The sequence below is a fragment of the Physella acuta genome, unplaced genomic scaffold (assembly GCF_028476545.2).
Source record: "Physella acuta isolate Inbredline_101_S28 unplaced genomic scaffold, ASM2847654v3 ptg001193l, whole genome shotgun sequence".
In the NCBI taxonomy this organism is placed as follows: Eukaryota; Metazoa; Mollusca; class Gastropoda; family Physidae; genus Physella; species Physella acuta.
Window position 1 is genome coordinate 36,656 of NW_026732710.1, and position 17,900 is coordinate 54,555.

The 17,900-nt window shown below is 31.2% G+C and overlaps 1 protein-coding gene across 2 annotated transcripts; it reads left to right on the forward strand.

Moving 5' to 3' along the window:
- Nucleotides 1-165: 165 nt before the first annotated feature.
- Nucleotides 166-17,895, forward strand: LOC131956992 (exportin-4). 2 transcript variants are annotated; one of them, XM_059321685.1, is made up of 26 exons: nt 166-293; nt 5,523-5,628; nt 5,834-5,982; nt 6,212-6,346; nt 6,485-6,601; nt 7,119-7,275; nt 7,381-7,487; nt 7,623-7,777; nt 8,037-8,211; nt 8,595-8,771; nt 8,938-9,068; nt 9,295-9,443; nt 9,739-9,913; nt 10,319-10,478; nt 10,592-10,761; nt 10,848-11,022; nt 11,110-11,268; nt 11,497-11,625; nt 11,972-12,038; nt 12,346-12,459; nt 12,660-12,760; nt 13,028-13,158; nt 13,394-13,490; nt 14,114-14,164; nt 14,500-14,592; nt 14,880-17,895. In XM_059321685.1, the coding sequence occupies exons 1-26, from the start codon at nt 240-242 to the stop codon at nt 15,072-15,074; spliced, it is 3,429 nt and encodes a 1,142-aa protein (XP_059177668.1). In that variant the 5' UTR covers nt 166-239; the 3' UTR covers nt 15,075-17,895. The 2 variants fall into 2 exon arrangements, with proteins under 2 accessions (XP_059177668.1, XP_059177669.1); XM_059321686.1 differs by lacking the exon at nt 13,394-13,490 and having other exon boundaries at nt 14,047-14,164.
- The last annotated feature ends 5 nt before the right edge of the window (nt 17,896-17,900 follow it).

The window sequence follows — 17,900 nt, forward strand, 5'->3', positions numbered from 1 at the left end:
GAATTCTAATTTGTTTTTTAAGTAACGTATTTCCTTCAAAATATTGAGCGTAAAATTTTAGTTATACGCAATAATTAGAATCTAGATTCTAGATCTAATAGTGTGCAACCCGAAAAAAAAATTGGCAAGGCTCGTGTGGCAAGAAAAATTTTGTTTTCAATAAAGATAAATCTAAATTTAAAAAATTTAGTTGACTTTTCCCAGTCGACCTGGCATTTGGATTTATCACTACCGTCAAGATGGCGGAACACACTGTGATGTTAGAGCTGGAACAAGCATCCCATTTATTTATGGTAATCTAGTTGTTTTATTTCCCCTATCAATATAACAGATAGAGAAAGAATTAAAGGCCCAATAATAAAAAAGAAGTGAAAATTTTAACTTGGAAAAAATTATCAATCCTATGTAGAATCTAATTTAAAATTTGTGACAATAGGTCTGGAATATTTTTTTGCAATTAATTTTTTATGATGTGGGACAAGAACTGCTTGCCACTGGTGCAATTCATGCTCATAGAGTAGATCTAATAGGGTAAAATCTTAGTTTAGCGTCGTAAATTCGGCCAAATCTAGTAATGTAGGAGAGAGTGCATTAATGAATGTCATTAAAATATGAGTATATTTTCGTATATTTTGATAAAATATTATAAATAATTGAATAATAGATCACCATTTATGGTTAAATCAATTTAAATATCCTGAAATTAATTTTTATCAACCCTGTTCGAGATAGTAAATTTGCTATTAAAAACAGCAGCCATCTTAAGAAAATGTTATTTAGAGTAGCTTCCCTTTCATTTCTATTCGTATAAAAATGTATTTAAATATGATTGTCTTGTTGTATAGTCCGTATTACAAAGCATTTTTTTTTTTAAATTCTGCTCTTTAAAAACTGAATTTCCTAACAAACAACTTTATTAATTCTAGAAGCATTGTGAGATGCAACTTGTATCCATGTTTTAAATCACGTTTTTTTTTTTACTAATGTTTATTTGAGATCTTACTATTACTATATAGTTTGAGTTTTTTCTTATTGTTTGAATGTTCACTATTTTCATTTCAGGTTTTTCTTTTCATCAATTAGTGATTCTATCGTAACTTATGACATTTTTTACTTCTCTTTACCTTAATTAAACCCCAACCTCCGTCATATTTTTGTTGTCAATGTCACAACAAGTCATAAGGGGTCATCCATAAATGACGTCACACTCGTAGGGGGAGGGGGGGGTCCGTAATTTTGTGACGATGTGTGATGAGGGGGAGGGAGGGGGGGGGGGTTCAGATGTTGCGACGTCACATTTTTGCATTATAAAAAAGCAAAAAACGAATTTTAGACGTTATTTCGCGTTTTAGATAACTGTTTTAATAAATTGTAATAGTTTAGACAAGATTTTGGAAAAATATCGATGTTTAAAAAAAATTCAACTGCAACTTTGAGGGGGGTTGTAGGTTGAGGTGTGACGTCATTTTAGAAGGGGGGGGTTTGGCTTTTTGTGACGATGAGTGACGGAGGGGAGGGGGGGGGGGAGGTAAAAATCGTCAAAAAAAGCGTGACGTCATTTATGGATGACCCCTAATGTAAAAAATTACGCTTCGCTCTGCCTTATCTAAGATCTCTAGCCATAATTTTGACAACAATAAATGTTTGTCATCATTTATATATACAGAGAGACAAAATGTATTATCCACCAGCTTCCCTCGTAAAACATCATCTAAAATAATCAGCCACCCCATCCCTTAAGTGCGTGTTGTCATTATGGTCGATCGCAAGTCTCCACCCGCCAGACACATTTTGGTTATCCTTTGTTGTCAAAATGTCAATATCAAGTACACAAGTGAGTGATATGGGGTTGTCCATAAATGATGTCACATATGATTTGCTACGGGAGTCAGTGAAGATTTGTGACGTCAACTCAGGCGGCTCCGCAATTTATGACGTGTCGGTCTCATGAAAGGAGGGGAACGGGGAAAAATACCTAGGTGGTTGATGGAGAACCTCTATAATGCTTTGTTCAATCAAAATAACGATAAATAAGCTTTAGTATACGTATACCTTGCTTAAAACGAATCATCACAAATGTTGCAAGCCTGCTAGTTTAAGACATTTGGCAAAACGGCCTTAACTTAACACATTATCCCCGTCAAAAAGGCTTGCTACCAAATGCCTGCCGACGAATAAGCCGCGTCTAATGCGGGGCGTTAGGAATACGGCCATTAGCATGGGCCGCGTTAGAGCACCAGTAGGCTATCGCGCTTTGTAAGATAACGTAAATACTTAAATTCAATTTCGCTAAACTGCGCGAAAATTTAGTGATGTTCCATCGTTTGAGGAGATTTATTTTCTTCGACTTAAATTGAAATATCATGTTGACTGTCTGGCTGTGTGGCTCTTAATCTCTGAATATCACTTTTAATGTATCAAGATTCAGAACTATAATTTACTTTAATATAAGTGTCATTTTATCGTTTATTGTGCTTTTTATAAAGCTCAGAGCAGCTTCAAAATCGGACGGCCATCTTGTTTTCACCAAGCTTCTTTTGGAGCTTAATATGGGTAGTCTAGTTCTATACGGTGAGAGCTTAATACCTTTTTAATGAACGAATGTCTCAAGACAGCAAGCTTGCAGAAATAACTACGTACGTTTAAATGGATGAGTGATAGATGTGTTAGGGGCTGTTTAATGAACACCAACTTATGTAATCAAATTAAACGTCGCATAAGCGTCAAAAAGGCAGTGCTTGTTGTTTTTTTTATATAAAATTAGCCTAACGGTCGGCGGTACCGCTACATGACGTCACGTGCGAGCGTTAACTCGGTGACGATGTGCTAAGTGGGGGAATGAAAAAGGTAGGGTTCAAGAAATGCGACTCGGCAAGCTTTTTACATTTCTTGACCCTTCTTAATAGTTCTTTCGTCCCCACTGAGAAAATGGATCACCAATGAATGACGCGTCATACTTCTACAGCTGGTCTTTCTCCCACAACCATCCCGTTTTCACGAAAAAAAAACCTGACCCGTCTCCAAAATCACATCGCTGAGTTCTACTCAACCTCTCCCCACCACAAATCACAATTTCTATCTGAAACAATATGTTCATATGTTTGCTCTGTAATGTAATAATGCACGCTGTCATTACTATCTTAAGAGCGACGTCATTTATGAGCGATCTAATATTGATTTGCTTACTGCAAATAAAGTGTTCAAAAGTTCAACCTCCCAACAATTGTTGTGGTCTTGGATGCACACTATTAAGTCTGAAAAGGTCTATTAGTCATTCATGTCAACTATATTTTAAAAAAAAGAAAACTTACTATACAGGGGGTCATCCATAAATGATGTCACGCTTTTTTTGACGATTTTTACCCCCCCCCTCCCCTCCGTCACACGTCGTCACAAAAAGCCAGACCCCCCCTAATATGACGTCACACCTCAGCCTACAACCCCCCCCCCCCCTCAAAATTGCAGTTGAATTTTTTTTAAACAGCTATATTTTTCCAAAATCTTGTCTGAACTCTGTCAAAATAGAGTATTTTAATCAATTGTTATTACAATGTATTAAAACAGTTTTTTAAAACGCAAAATAACGTCTAAAATTCGTTTTGTAACATTGCTTTTTTAAAATGCAAAAGTGTGACGTCGCACCATCTGAACCCCTCCCCCTCCCCCTCATCACACAACGTCACAAAATTACGGACCCCCCTCCCCCTACGAGTGTGACGTCATTTATGGACGACCCCCCGGCATATATTAAAACAATACAAAACAATCATATTAAACCACAAAATCAACACAAAAGACATGCGAATAGACAATTTATTGTTTTTAAAACATGGCCGCTGCTTGTATTTACTCATTGTTGTCTCGAACGGCGTAATTTGAAGTTTATTCCAGGATATTTATGAATGGTTTGGTCTTGGATTGTGAATTGTTATTCAATTATCTGTTATATTATGTAAAATATGACATAAATATGGCCAAATGAAAGAAATATTCATTAGTTACCTTCATCGCACATTACTAGCTAAGTTGGAATTTACGACGCTAAACTAAGATTTTACCTCTAATAGACCATTAAAAAAAAGCCATATATTCTTAGATATGTTTTTGTATAGCTTTACATTGAATAATTGTTGTTAAGTTAGATTCCAATATTAGTTTGTAGTAGTCAACAGTAGGGTTTCTCGTATTACACTCCCTCTGATTATCTGATAACCATCTTTTTCTCTATGAGTCTCTCTAGTCTAAAGTTAAATAATGTACTATCAGAATCATCAGAGGGTAGTGGTAGTAATATGCAAGAAAGGTGGCTCATTAATATCATTATTAATAATATGGCTTCAATTATTAAATACAAGTAGGCCCTAGGGCCTAGGACTATATTATTATAATTTTGTAGGCCTATCAAATATAATAGTCTAGAGCAGGGGTCTCCAAACTACAGCCCGTGGGCCGGATGGGGCCAGCGAAGTCATCTCATCCGGCCCGCGGAGATCTTTTTGTCCAAGAAAAAATTGTTTGTTGGTGATGGCTGAAGACCTTTGCGCAGAAAAATCAAAGACATGCCTGAAGAAACTGGCCCCCGAACTAAAATTAGTTAATGCGGCCCTCGGGCTGAAAAGTTTGGAGATGGTCTAGAGTCTAGATAATTGAATAATAAACCAAAAGCAATGTCTAGGCCAAGAAAGGCCAGAAATTAACTTTAAACAGCCTTGTTTGCGAGCAAGATTTGCTATATAATAGTATATAAACAGCGGCCATCTGTAAATTAGAGTGGTTTCCTCTGAAGCTCTAGCTAAAATGTTACCAAAAAACTTAAACAAGATGTCTGCTAAAGTAAATGAGCTTGGTTGCATCTGATGAAAACATTGCTAATCTTTATTTATTACTGAAACGTTTAAAGTTAAAATACAATTGTTCAAAAACAGGGACATGAATGAAAGTTTGAAACATTTTTTAAACTTTTAAAACATAAATCTTTCTAAAAATGTGAAATGATTAAAAAAATTTGATGTCACCCTTTTTCACATTACTAGCCTCTGCCAATTTTACTTACGTAAAAGGATAGATTACCGTACTATGTATTATAAATTATTAGATAATTATACAGTTTTAAGTATTAAACGTAACTACTAAATCTAGTTACTAGTTACTAACTGGAATGTGGAGCCTAAGTAAGTTGTGGTGCCAAATTAGTGTAAGTCACTTTTATTTTTATGCATGTTTACAGAATAATAGCATAATTAATGCTCTTTATCAGATTTGTTTACGACTTGAAAGTAAAAGTAACTTTAACTTCTCTTAGCCTAACAACCCACAGGGTCATTGATTAGAGTGTTTTTATTTTAAACAAATAAAAACTAGATATCCTATCATATTAAAATGTAAGTAATAATAAACACATGCTGAAATATTAACCTACAGATTTATTTGAAAATGAAAGTTAACTAAGCTTAATAAACTGTGTTGATAAAAATAATTTTTAATGTAGGCCTAGGCTAATGTGTTCAAATTCCATTTAAAAGGCACCCCCAGATTTAATAACGAGAGAACAGAGACAAGCAGCACAAGATGTTATCCTTAATTTTCGCAAAACTCGAATGCCATATGGCTTGTGTCAGTATATTTTAGGTAGGTACCAAATCAGTTTCATGTTTTAAAATTTAAATTTGTAGGCCTAAATGTTTACTCAACAATTTTTAAAAATTACTTAATTTCAATGCTAATTATTGATAATTAAATATATGTGCCTACTTCATGTTGAAAATTTTCATTGTTTTGCTTTGTTAAATTAATTTGATCTATAAAAAAAAACAATTACATTTTTCTCTTTTAGAAAATAGCAAAAATGACTACACATTATTCCAGGCAGCCACAACAATAAAGGAAGCCATTGTCAGAGATTGGACATTGATGGGTCCTGATGCTGTGGAATCACTCAGATCATTTCTACTAAGATACATCACAAACCATATTACTCTACAGGTGATTAGCACAGACTTTTAAAATTAGCATGGCCTGTTATTATTGGTATATCTTTATTTAAAAATAATATTGCAAAAACAAAACAAAAAAAGTTGTGTATAGTTCTAGATTATACTATCTGGACATTTGATACTTCTGTTTTAGTTAGTAGTACTGGATTATTTTACAAATATGTAACAACAATTAAAAAATCTTTTTTAAAAAAATCATTTGAAATATGTTTTTACAGAGTTATGTTAGAGAGCAGATTCTGCAGACAGTTGCAGTGATACTAAAAAGAGCTACGTTAGATAAGAAGGGAAAGAGCTGTGATGGTTTATTTGAGGATGTAACTGCACTGATAAGCAGCGGTAACATTACAATGGTATGCATTTTTGCTAATATTTTAACTTAATTGCCAAGGAAATTAAGTTTGGTTTTGTAGGTTGGTTATATTTATAATTGTTTGACCAGTCATGACTTTTTTTTTCAACTATTCAAAGTGTAAAATGTTCAATTGCAGCAATTAGTTGCCTGTTCAATGTTAACATCATTGTTAAATGAGTATTCTTACACAAGTCGAACCAGCAGTGTGGGGCTTACATGGGAATTCCACATAAAGTGCAAAAGAGCTTTTGAGGTAATAATGACATACTTTATCCTTAAAAAATTGTATACAAGCACACATATATCTTCTTCTTTCTTTTCTTAATTGTAATATTAAAAGGGAACATGGGTTGGCATGGCCAGACAGGTAAAACTTGTAAAACAAAAAGTCTTGAGTTTGAATCGCTGAGCAAATGAGGCTCGATAACTGGGGACATCAACCCATCTATGAGAGAAAACTCCAAAATCAAACAAATAGAAACAACAGCCTATATGGCGCATAACAAGTGGACATGTAATACGCAATTTTGTTGGAGGGAATCCCTTCCAACATTACAATTTGGAACGAAGAAGAAAATGGTGATTCTTTCCAACACAAATAAGTATTACATGTCAACGCATCATGCCCCATATGGCTTGTGGACTCTGACTTCAATTTGCTATTCTTCCTGGGTATGCTTTACAACACACATGAATTTTTTAAAGAGAATGTCCAATTTTCAGGTTATTTATGTTTTTAGATTTTCTCTTAATTTTGTTTTGTTTTTCAGCAATCTGATTTAAAACGTGTGTTCATGTTCACCTTGCAAGTTCTAAATGAAATTGAGGCCCAACCAAGCCCTCTAAGTAGAGAGGCCACTGCCTTCTTGAATCGCATTCTGTCTATTGCTGAGCAAGTGCTGAATTGGGAATTTACTCCACGTGGAGGTTTGTAAAATAGCAAAGTTGTGGATTTGAGTTATATTTGTCAATGAAGTTGCATATTTTAAAAATGAATATGAAATATATTTTAATTGAATCTTTCTTTTAAAGTGAGGATGCATCATGCCTTTGTTTCCAATCCAAATGCCACATTAAAACCACCTGAGAGTTGGAGTGATGTTCTATTAGAAAAAAATACATTGTCCTTGTTTTTCAGAGTAAGTCAAGGTTTTTTACTTTCAATCACTTTGGTAAGAAATTTTTTTTTTTAAAGCAATTCTGTTGAATTAAACCTAATTTCATATTTTATACAAAGAACATTTTACTTAACTTTATACTGTGTCAATTCCCAGATTCATATGAAAGCAAGATTTAATAGTGAAATGGCTCATCATTCTATTCAGTGCCTTGTACAACTTGCATCTTTAAATGGTTTAATATTTACAAAAGAAACTCAGCCTCAGTATTTAGCACAGTTCATTGAAGGTTTCCTCCAAATGCTGTCCCAGTAAGTTTATATTTAGGGAAAGATTAGTGAAGATATATAAGGTTTTAAACAACTATATGTCTCATTTTAGTCACTGCTGATCCATGGGCAAACCTCTGTTTAAACATATTTGAAAGTAATTGAATATGATTGTAAAAAAGTTTTATATATATATATATATATATATATATATATTTAAAAAATCACAAGTTGTTAGACAAAATTACCTTCTATTGAAATAATTTGAAAAAAAATTAACTTTACTTTTGTTTATTTTCAGAATTGATCTTCAAGAGTATGAGAACTTTTCAGTAGCTTCCATTTTCAAGAATCTGCTTCTCATGTTTCCCATACAGAATTTCAATAGTTTAGATGTAGTGTTGTTTAAGTCCTTTGTACAAACACTCACGGCACTCACCTGCAGCATGAGCCAATTGGCTGCTCAAGAAGAATCAGTATGTTACTTTTTGCTATGGGTCAGCTGTAGGTTAGATGGAAATAGGTTAGAATAATCTAGAACCAGGGGAGAGTGCGTGTGAATTGAGTTTACTATAGGGTATTGTTAACCCCAGTGTGTTTATGTATTGTTATCCAAAGGGCGATTGTGGTATAAAAGCTGGAGTGAATGATTGTAAGGAGTTAGTTGATAGCGGTTAGGGCGAGGGCTACTCTGTGATGTGAAGAATTGAGACCAAATAAAAGTATTGAAGATAGTCACTAATCGTTTTCTGAGTTGAACCAAACACGGATGTAACACTTTTGTTTCTGTTATTGGGGAGAGCCAAATATTGAGAAGTTGTGAAACTGATTATGTTTTATTCAATACTTATCTTCCTAGATGCATAAAGATGACAGGATTCATATGGAGTCATATGAGAAGCTTCTTGAATCCTGGTCTTGTTTAACTAGAGAAGTGAGTTCTCTACCACCAGAAACTCTCATTTCACCAGCAACACAGATCTTCAATTCCTATTTACAGTGTCATCTGGCACCTCCTGATGGTGTGCGGAGTATGGTATGCTAATTTAACCTTGTTATTATTTTAGCTTTAAATTAACATTAGTCCTCCCATTTCTTTTTATACTTAAGTTATTCTATTTTCTTTAGTGTCCATAGTTTGTATTCTTAACAAAAAGTTACTTGATTTCTTTACTGTAATGTAAAGACTTGTATTTCCTTAGAATGCTGATGAATCTGAGGAGGATATTGGTGAAACAGAAGAAGATGACAGAGAAAAATTTTCTGATCAGCTGTGCTGTATTGGTGCTTTAGGACGCATTATTCCTGCACATACAGTGCCTCTTTTAGCCAAGTAAACACTCCATTGTATTTTTTAAACCTGTGAATTTGCACCCGTTATTATGTTTTCTTGTGCTTTAATGTTGATTAGAAATTTGTTGTAAATTAAGTATACTTAAGTAACATTGATCAGTTAAAAATGATGAATTATCACCATATTAAACATTTGTAAACACTAACTAGGACAAAAGAACAGCAAAATTGAATTGTTTTAATACTTCTCAAATGCTTTACTTCAGGCTTTTAGAGGATCGTGTATCTCAAATAAGTAATCATCTACATCGATATCAACAGCAGCGAGACATGGTTAGTAGTCACGAAACAACTGTTGACCTAAGTGGACTTCACTCTCTACAAGAAGATTTACATTGGCTAATTCTTGTCACTGGTTGGTTTACTTTATTTACTGAAAAGTTATTGCACTGTATTAAAAAATGTTGTGACTTAGTCATTGCAGTTTTTGACTTAATTAAAACATTTTTTTTTATAAAACAAGGACATGTCAGTTTTAGTAATCAAATAGCAAAACTATTTCAATTAATTTTGCAAGCCAGCTTTTACTCTTAGTTGCTTCCATCAAATCAAAGTTGCAAAAACTATACCAGATGCGCTACTTGTTGTTTTTGTATTTATATTTAGTGCGGAAAAAATTTGTAAAATCCTTATAAATTTTAATTTTAAAGGTAATCTCCTGGCTGATGCTGCTGATGGAGAAACTGCTACCATTCCATCTACCATAATGAAATATTCCATGGATCAGGCAAAGACCACTGACATTAATCTCACTTTGAAGATGTTTTCATCACCTGGTCAAAAGCTAGAGCCCTCGCATGAACAAAATGTGGATCCTGTCATTAGGTACATAATATATTCCTTCTTATGTTGTGATACTACTTTTTGTTTTATACCATTTTGTATTTCATTTGGGTTCTCAAAGCTCACATTTAAATTTTAGCATCTTAAAAATTTGCTTTACCCATTACTAATTAAATTCTTGAATATCTATGTAAAATTTGTAATGTGTAACTTTTAATAATTTGTTTTCATTAGTCTTATATTGGATTTAATTGGTTAAAAATATTTTAGTTGTTCAATTTATTTCAAGCATAATACTGTAAATAATACCTGCTTAAGTTATTTTTGTGTATCTTATATTTCCATTTTGCTATTTTTATTTTACTCAACACTAAATTTAAAATAATTTATAAGTTCAAAAGTTACTCATTATTTATACTACTTTTAAATAAATGCAATTCTTTTTAGGCTGATCACTGCTGTTTTTAGACTATGTGAAGTTGAAAACAGAGCAGTTGATGCAAAGCTAAATGAATTTCTCAGCCCACAAGTAGGCAGCACTATAATGTGGTTCTTAGAGAGATGGGCAGATGCTTATGTTTTACATGATGAGATGGATTATACTGAGGTAAGTTATCAACATCTTACGGATATGAAGAAAATTGTACATCTGCAATTACATTTCAGTGTGAAACATCATTTAAAAATTAAGAAAAAAAACTATTTTTGTTTGTGTTTTAGATGAGTTTAATGCTGGCAACTGCATTTGGGATGGACACAGAAGGTGTGAAATGGACTGTAAATTTTATTCTTCAAAAGATTTTTTCTACTTTGTCTGTTTGGGGATCAGAACCTGCTCTTATTAGTGATACTTTAGAGCTTCTGATTGATATGGCTGAACAAAGTTCAAGGTAATAAACCTTTTCTTTGAAGTGGGGGTGGAATAAAAAATTGCACCCTGGCCATAGATAAACTTAATTTTGCTATGATTTCTCAGGGCTATGTATCTAACGCAGACTGATGTTTTATGGAATCTGGCAAAATTAGAATCAAACCAACAACCACCTGTGGCCACTCTCCCACCAGATGGAAGGCGCCAGTTTATGAAGGCCATGGTCTTAGCTGGCTGTGGTATAAAGGACTCTGCACAGGAAGAGCATTATTGGAAACTGGTTTGTTTTTTTATTTTTAAAATTGTATTGTACAGAAAATGATTCTTTTTTCATTATATTTGATCAATATTTGGCTTATTTCCACAGTTACTTCAGTCCAATAGAGAAAGGTTTTTAGTCTTAGTAGAATCCCCAGATTTCAAAGTCGGTAAAGAGACTAGTAGGCAACAGTTTTTATACCTATTAGAAACCTTAATTGGAGTTGCAACAGCCACACAAAATTCAATTGCTAAAGAAATGTACCAGGTTTGTTAATGATTTTAAATCATATTTTGTTGCTTTGTTAAATTATTTTTCAGTTATTAATTCACAAAAAGCACAAATGGGTATTGTTTATTAATTTAATTATTTTATACTGATGTATAAAATTTTAATAATGTAAGCCACACTTGAATATTATTTTTTTGTTAATGAACCTCTGATATGTGGGTATTAAATACAATAATCTACATGTTTATCATATTTTCCTGCCAGTTCATGGCTCCTCTTCTAGCTCATATTATCAAAGCAATAGATCTGCTGCACAATTATGAAGATGTAGTTACAACAAGTTTTGAATTGTTTTCTGAAGTTGTTGCAAGAATGCTTCCTTTTCTTAATTCAGTAAGCTCCATGTATTTGTGCACATCGTTTTCTAATATATACCTCTTGGGAAAATTCTTTGAAATTGGTAAATTAATTAATAAAGAATCAAAATTTTTGGAAAATTGCTACAGATTTGTATATATGTAATTATCATTATTCTTTTACTAAATATGAGGAATTATTCTAGTAAAATATATTTTCTTATGGATTCTTCTTATCTTTGCTAATAATTACTTTCAGAGAATTAAGTTAAGTATTACATTAAAATTACCTTTTATTTAAAAAAAAGATTTTTAGAAAATTTATGAAGTTTTAAGTGTAAGATTTACCTAAAGTTCATTACATTTTTTTTCTGTTTCTCTAGCAAGATTCACAGACTTTGTATCAGCTTAGTCTCTCTGCGATTCAGATGTTTGCAAGACACAATTTAGGTAAGAATTCTCTTTTTTTATTGTTTTTTTTTTGTTACAGTAACATTTTTAACATATTTAAATTTGTTTCAAAAGTCATTGTGCTGTTTACTTTTTTAAGAAATTCAAAATATCAAATAATATAAATATAAGACCATATAACACCATTTTTGTCATTTATAAATATTTTCTTAGTATGAAATTTATATTAGTTAACATTTTTCATTTTTAATGAAGTGATTATCCAAAAAAAGAATAAAAAATTTAATTTGTGTAATTCTGGGTAATGCTATATTTTTTTTCTATTCCATTATTTTCATGTGGATAGGTAGACAATGCATAAGCGCTGAGGATGAACAGGAAACTAAGTTTAAGGACATTATTCTCATAATGGAAATGCTAACAAATTTGATGTCCAAGGATTTATTAGGTTTTAACAAAGGTATAATCTTACAGCATGTTTAATTAATTGCTTACAGTTTTTATTCTAATCTAGACATTTAACAAATATAATTCATTAATTATTTTGAAATCCATTTTTTCAAAAATATGTTGTCTCTATTAAGTCATAATTATCCCATGTATTATAACAGTAACCATGGCATTTTTTGGAAAATTAATTATATTACTAATCTTTTTTAGAAGAGCAGGCTAATAAAGAAAACCCAGGTATAGATGGTGCCACTGTTGTTATATATGGCCTTGAATTAATTGTGCCTCTTATGAGTGCAGAAATGCTGAAGGTATTGTATTTTCTTGTATATTAATATTAAAATTTACTGTGTACATAACTTGTTTCTCTTCTTCACCATACATATGTAATGTGTCTACCATTAAATTCTTTACATAACATATATCATATTTCATCAACTATTTAAATATTTAGTTAAAAATATTACCATTTTACTATTACTATTTAAAAAAATATTTTTGATAATTAATTTTCTTTAATATTATCTAAATTAAGTTAACATTTTTATGTATAAATGTTTAAAAACTTATTTCAACAGTTTCCAGTTCTGTGCAGCTGTTATTTTAGACTCATATCCTTTCTCTCTGATCTCCACTCTGATAAATTTTGCCAATTACCTGAACCACTTTTCAACAACATCATGGCTTCAGTGGAGCTTGGTTTCAACTCGTATCCTTATAATTATTATTTTTAGTTTAAATTACTTTGATTTTTTTTTAAAGTTAATAAAGAAAAATAGCAGATATATTTGAAAAACCAAAAATAAAACATGTTCATATTAATATGAGGTATTATCATTCAAGTTTTTGAAAATACTTTTCTGATGAAGGCAGGGTTATGAGATGACCTTATTTAGTTTTGTTTATTCCTATCAAAATTATATTCCTGAGCTTAGTTTTGAAAGTTCTATTCCAGCTACTGTGGTCACATGTCTAAATTCAGTATGCAATGTGGCTCAGAATATAACAAATCTAGATTCTAAGAACGCATCATCAGTAATGGTAATCTGTTTTCAAGATATTTACCAACAGTTTTTTTTCATTCTGTTCTAAGCTGGCAGTTGATGAATTATCTCAGTTAAAGCCTGATTGTTTGTACTAATTGAAATTTTTTAAACCATCTGTTCCGTTAACATTTTAAATTCTGGTTTTACTTTCAGTATGTTGAAAGTTGCATACTAATACTAATTATTTTCTTTTTGAATTTATACCTATTAAAGTTGATAAACTAATTACATTATCTAGTATGATATATTAGTAGCCATAAGCACTTTGAAAAATTGTATCTAATATATTAACAACCTCTTAGCTATAATTATAATTACAAAAATTATCAGAAACATTACACTCTATTTAAATATCTCCTTTAGAATTGATATATATATAGATATATATATTAGAATATTGGAACAAACTTTAATTAACTAATAAATGTCAACAAGTTTGTTTTCAAGCTTAGTTCAAAACATAGTTACATTTTATACAAAACAGTATTTAATAAAACGTGTTAAAGATTCAAATATAATGCTGCTACAAGTGTGACCTTAACTGTGGCTAGTTCAACTTCAGATGTGATGCGGATGCTTTTTGAATCTCTTCTTGCCATTGCTACTCATTCATTTCAGAACTCACAAACTACACAGCATTTACAAGCTACTTTAGGCCATTTTCTGAAGGTATCTATGATGTGTTTATAAAAGCGTGTTAGAGTTCACACATGCTTAGATATAATTTAAAATTTATCTGCAGTATGTGAAACATAAAAGATTTATATTGGTGTTGAAAAATGTGTTAATGTTGAATCTATCATTAAAATAAACATCAAAGTTGATAATAAATAAAATACCTTAAATTTTATTCAAGTTTTTAATTTCTTTGTTGCCTAAGTTATTTTCCAGTTTGTCTATTAAAGATGTACATCTGACAAGCTATTGAGCATTAGAAAAAATTATATGGAACTAAAAGGGCTTTTATTTTTAATGTATTGCACTATCTTCGATCTTTCTTTAAGGTGGTCTTTCAATTGTTGGTTTTGGAAAACTTTGACCTTTCACTTCAAGAAGTTGGCAGCACAACTTTATTCTGTTTAATCTGCTGCAATCAGGTATTTACTCTTAATTATTGCCTTGTTAAATACTTAGTGCCATATTTTATTTGACTAGACTTTCTATGTAAATTCAGCCTCAAAATCTTGATTAATTTAAGAGATTGTTTGTTTTGGCTAAGAAGTTCTGATAAACTTAAAGTAATAAGATAAATAATGTAGAGAATAAGATAATGGCACTTCTTGAAAACACTACAGGTTTTAAATGGATGTAAATATATATCAAGCTTGATAAATTTAACATGGTCTGTTGCCTGTTTTAATTATGTAATGATACTTCATTTCAGGATCTGTACAGGGATTTGGTAAATCAGCTCATTCAAGTACAGCCTGAAGAATATAAGCAGCGCTTACTTCAGGCTTTCAATGAACTCACTCCACAGTCTCTTCAGCTTTCAATCACCCGCCAGAACAAGATAACCTTCAGGGCCAATTTTGACATGTTCCTTAATAATGTTCGAGGTTTTTTGTGTGTAAGATAACCCGTGGTAAAATACTTGATTGGAGGTGATGCTTGTTCCAGGCTGGGGAAAAACTGAACGATATTATTTTTTAGTTTCACTCTGTGTTAAATTTCAAGTTAATGCCATTAATGGGATTATGTATGAAAAGATTTGACAACGATGTTATCCAATGTGACTCAGTTTTTCTTTCTTCATGCACTACCATGTAACATCTGTAAAATGGTTTTAATTTTTGGTGCAGCTGATGATCTATATATGGCTTGTGTTGTATTTTTTGACAACCAGAGCAAATCACTCAAGACATCATGGGGTTGCTTAATCACAAGCCAGAATTTATCGATGCATGTATTAAACTTTAAGCATTATACATTCAAAGCAATTAACATTATTTTTTTCTTTAAAAATTTGTTTTGTTATGCTGATTTTGTATATTCAGTGTATTTATTTTGGTAAATGTGGATACATTTTTAAAAGTCCTTTATATTTACTTTGACTAAAATCTGTTGCTTCTGTTAGTAAGTAGACCCATTTGAACTAGTTTGAAAAGTCATTGTGCTGTTAAGGTTTTAAGAAATCCAGAATATCAGATAAGATAAATATGAGACCACACAACACAATTTTTGTCATTTATAAATATTCTTTTATTTAGTATGCAGTAACTAATTATGTTCAATGTGTAGTTGATCTGAATGAACATTTTGAACATTTAATAAAGTGATTATTCAACAAATATAAATTAAAAGTGTATAGTTAGGAAATTGTTTTGTAAAAATGCCATCGTTTTGTTATTTTGGGTATTTGAAAAAGAAAGCCTGTCATTAAATATTTTACATATCAGCCACTGGCAAAATCTTTAAAGTGAATACTGTTCTGACATGCGATGTTTCCTTTGCTAGTGATGTACCTTTGATATATATTTATACATATATTCATTTAAATTCATCTTAATACTTACCTATCTATTGTTTGGCAACCATTTGTGTTTATTTTTTCACAAAACTTGATGGTTTAAAATGTTTTCAATGGTCTAAAAATCAAAACTTTCTGTTAGTTTGGTTTCTAGCATTGTGTAATGTTTGTTATACGAGCTCCACTTTTTTTGTCTTCGAACAAAGAAGCCATCCATCTGTTTTCCTTACTCTTCCTCGACACTCAAGGTAGCAGTTCATCTTTACTTTTATTCTGTGTAATTCATCTTTCCAAACCTGCTTCTTGAAGGATTTTTTTTTTAAATGAACTTTTATGAGAGTGCACTATATTCTCAAAATCTCTAAACCGTCTCTATTATTTTTAGGCTTACTCACATAAATAATTCGTACACTTATGTGGATACAAATATCTGTCAAGTATTTTACATTTGTATTAAGTAAATAAACTGCTGAAATTTTACTTTTATAATTTGATCAATATTCAGCATTTTATTTCTTTGTGCTTGGAAATTATGTACTGTACATGTAAAAACCCCATTTAAATATTGATTTTATTTAAAACCATCAAAGACAAAAAAAAGTTTTAAAAAATTAAAACCATTTTGCATAAATTTTTTTTTTTGTAAGTTAGACCGTAAAAATCTTTTGCAATAGTTGAGGAAATATTATTCCCACCATTCATTCCTTTATCATGCTCTTTTCACTAATTGTACCAACTGTACAATTTTACTCAGACTAATTTTGTATGTGATAAATTTTAATTTGCTCTTGGTGATGACTTGCATATACCAGTGTAAGAAATGGCTTAAGTTGTTTTTATAAAACATATTTTCATTACATTTATTTGTCATTAGAATGTTATTTATCATTATTCACTTTGTATGTTTTACGTACCACACAATAAAATGGCCAGATGTTCGATATATAATGCTATAAACTGTAGAAAGATGAGTCCAAATAATACAGTATGTATCATGCTAAGTTTGCTCACAAAGAACTATTTTATATAAGCTGTCTCTGTAAACCTTTATTGTTGGTTGATTCCATTGGTTTCTTCCAGTATTAGTTACCTTTATTATTGAGTGCAGTGCTATTATTTATGTGTATCTATGTTAGTAAAATATTTACTTATTAGGTTTAATTTCATCCGTTTGTTTAGTTTTAGGTACAACTACTTTACCAAATCCAGTTTGAGACAACAAAAAAATTCCTGTATGTTGTAATCTTTTATCATTTTCCGTCCTGCATGCTTGGTTTAATTTTTTAAGATTTAAAATGAAGGAACACTCTGTAGATTATATCTTTTTTTTTCTTTTGCACATCTTTCATGAAGTTGAGAGCAATATTTTAGGCATTACAAAATATTGCTAGTTTATAATCGAACACAATACTAAAAAAAATAATTGATTTGGAACATTAAAGTTACATTTTTATCAATAATGATAAATGTATTAAAATTTAAAAGAATAATGGGGTGGATAATTTTTAATTGATAAAGGTTTTTTATTAGAATTGTGTCATAGCTAAACCATTCATTAAGTTTAAATCAATCGTATTTTTATTCTAAAATCTAATCATGACTTTGTGCCTTCCACAACATTGCTACATTGTGTGCCTTCACACATCTTGGTAAATCTGGTTTCTTTTTCCACTTATTGTTTCAGTCCTTTATCATTTACATTTTTACTGAAAGCTGTTGAACATTTAAAATGCTGTTTATGCAGCTGACATTATTGCTTTCAAGTAACTGACACAAGCCTAACTTATTTCTCATTTTCATAATCTTTTCACATGAAATTTTCTTTGATTCTTTTGAATTATGTATATGTTCACATTTGTCAAATTGATTGGCACAGCAGAAGTGTGTTAAGCCCATGCACAAATTAAAAAACAACTTGCAGTTAAAACTATTATA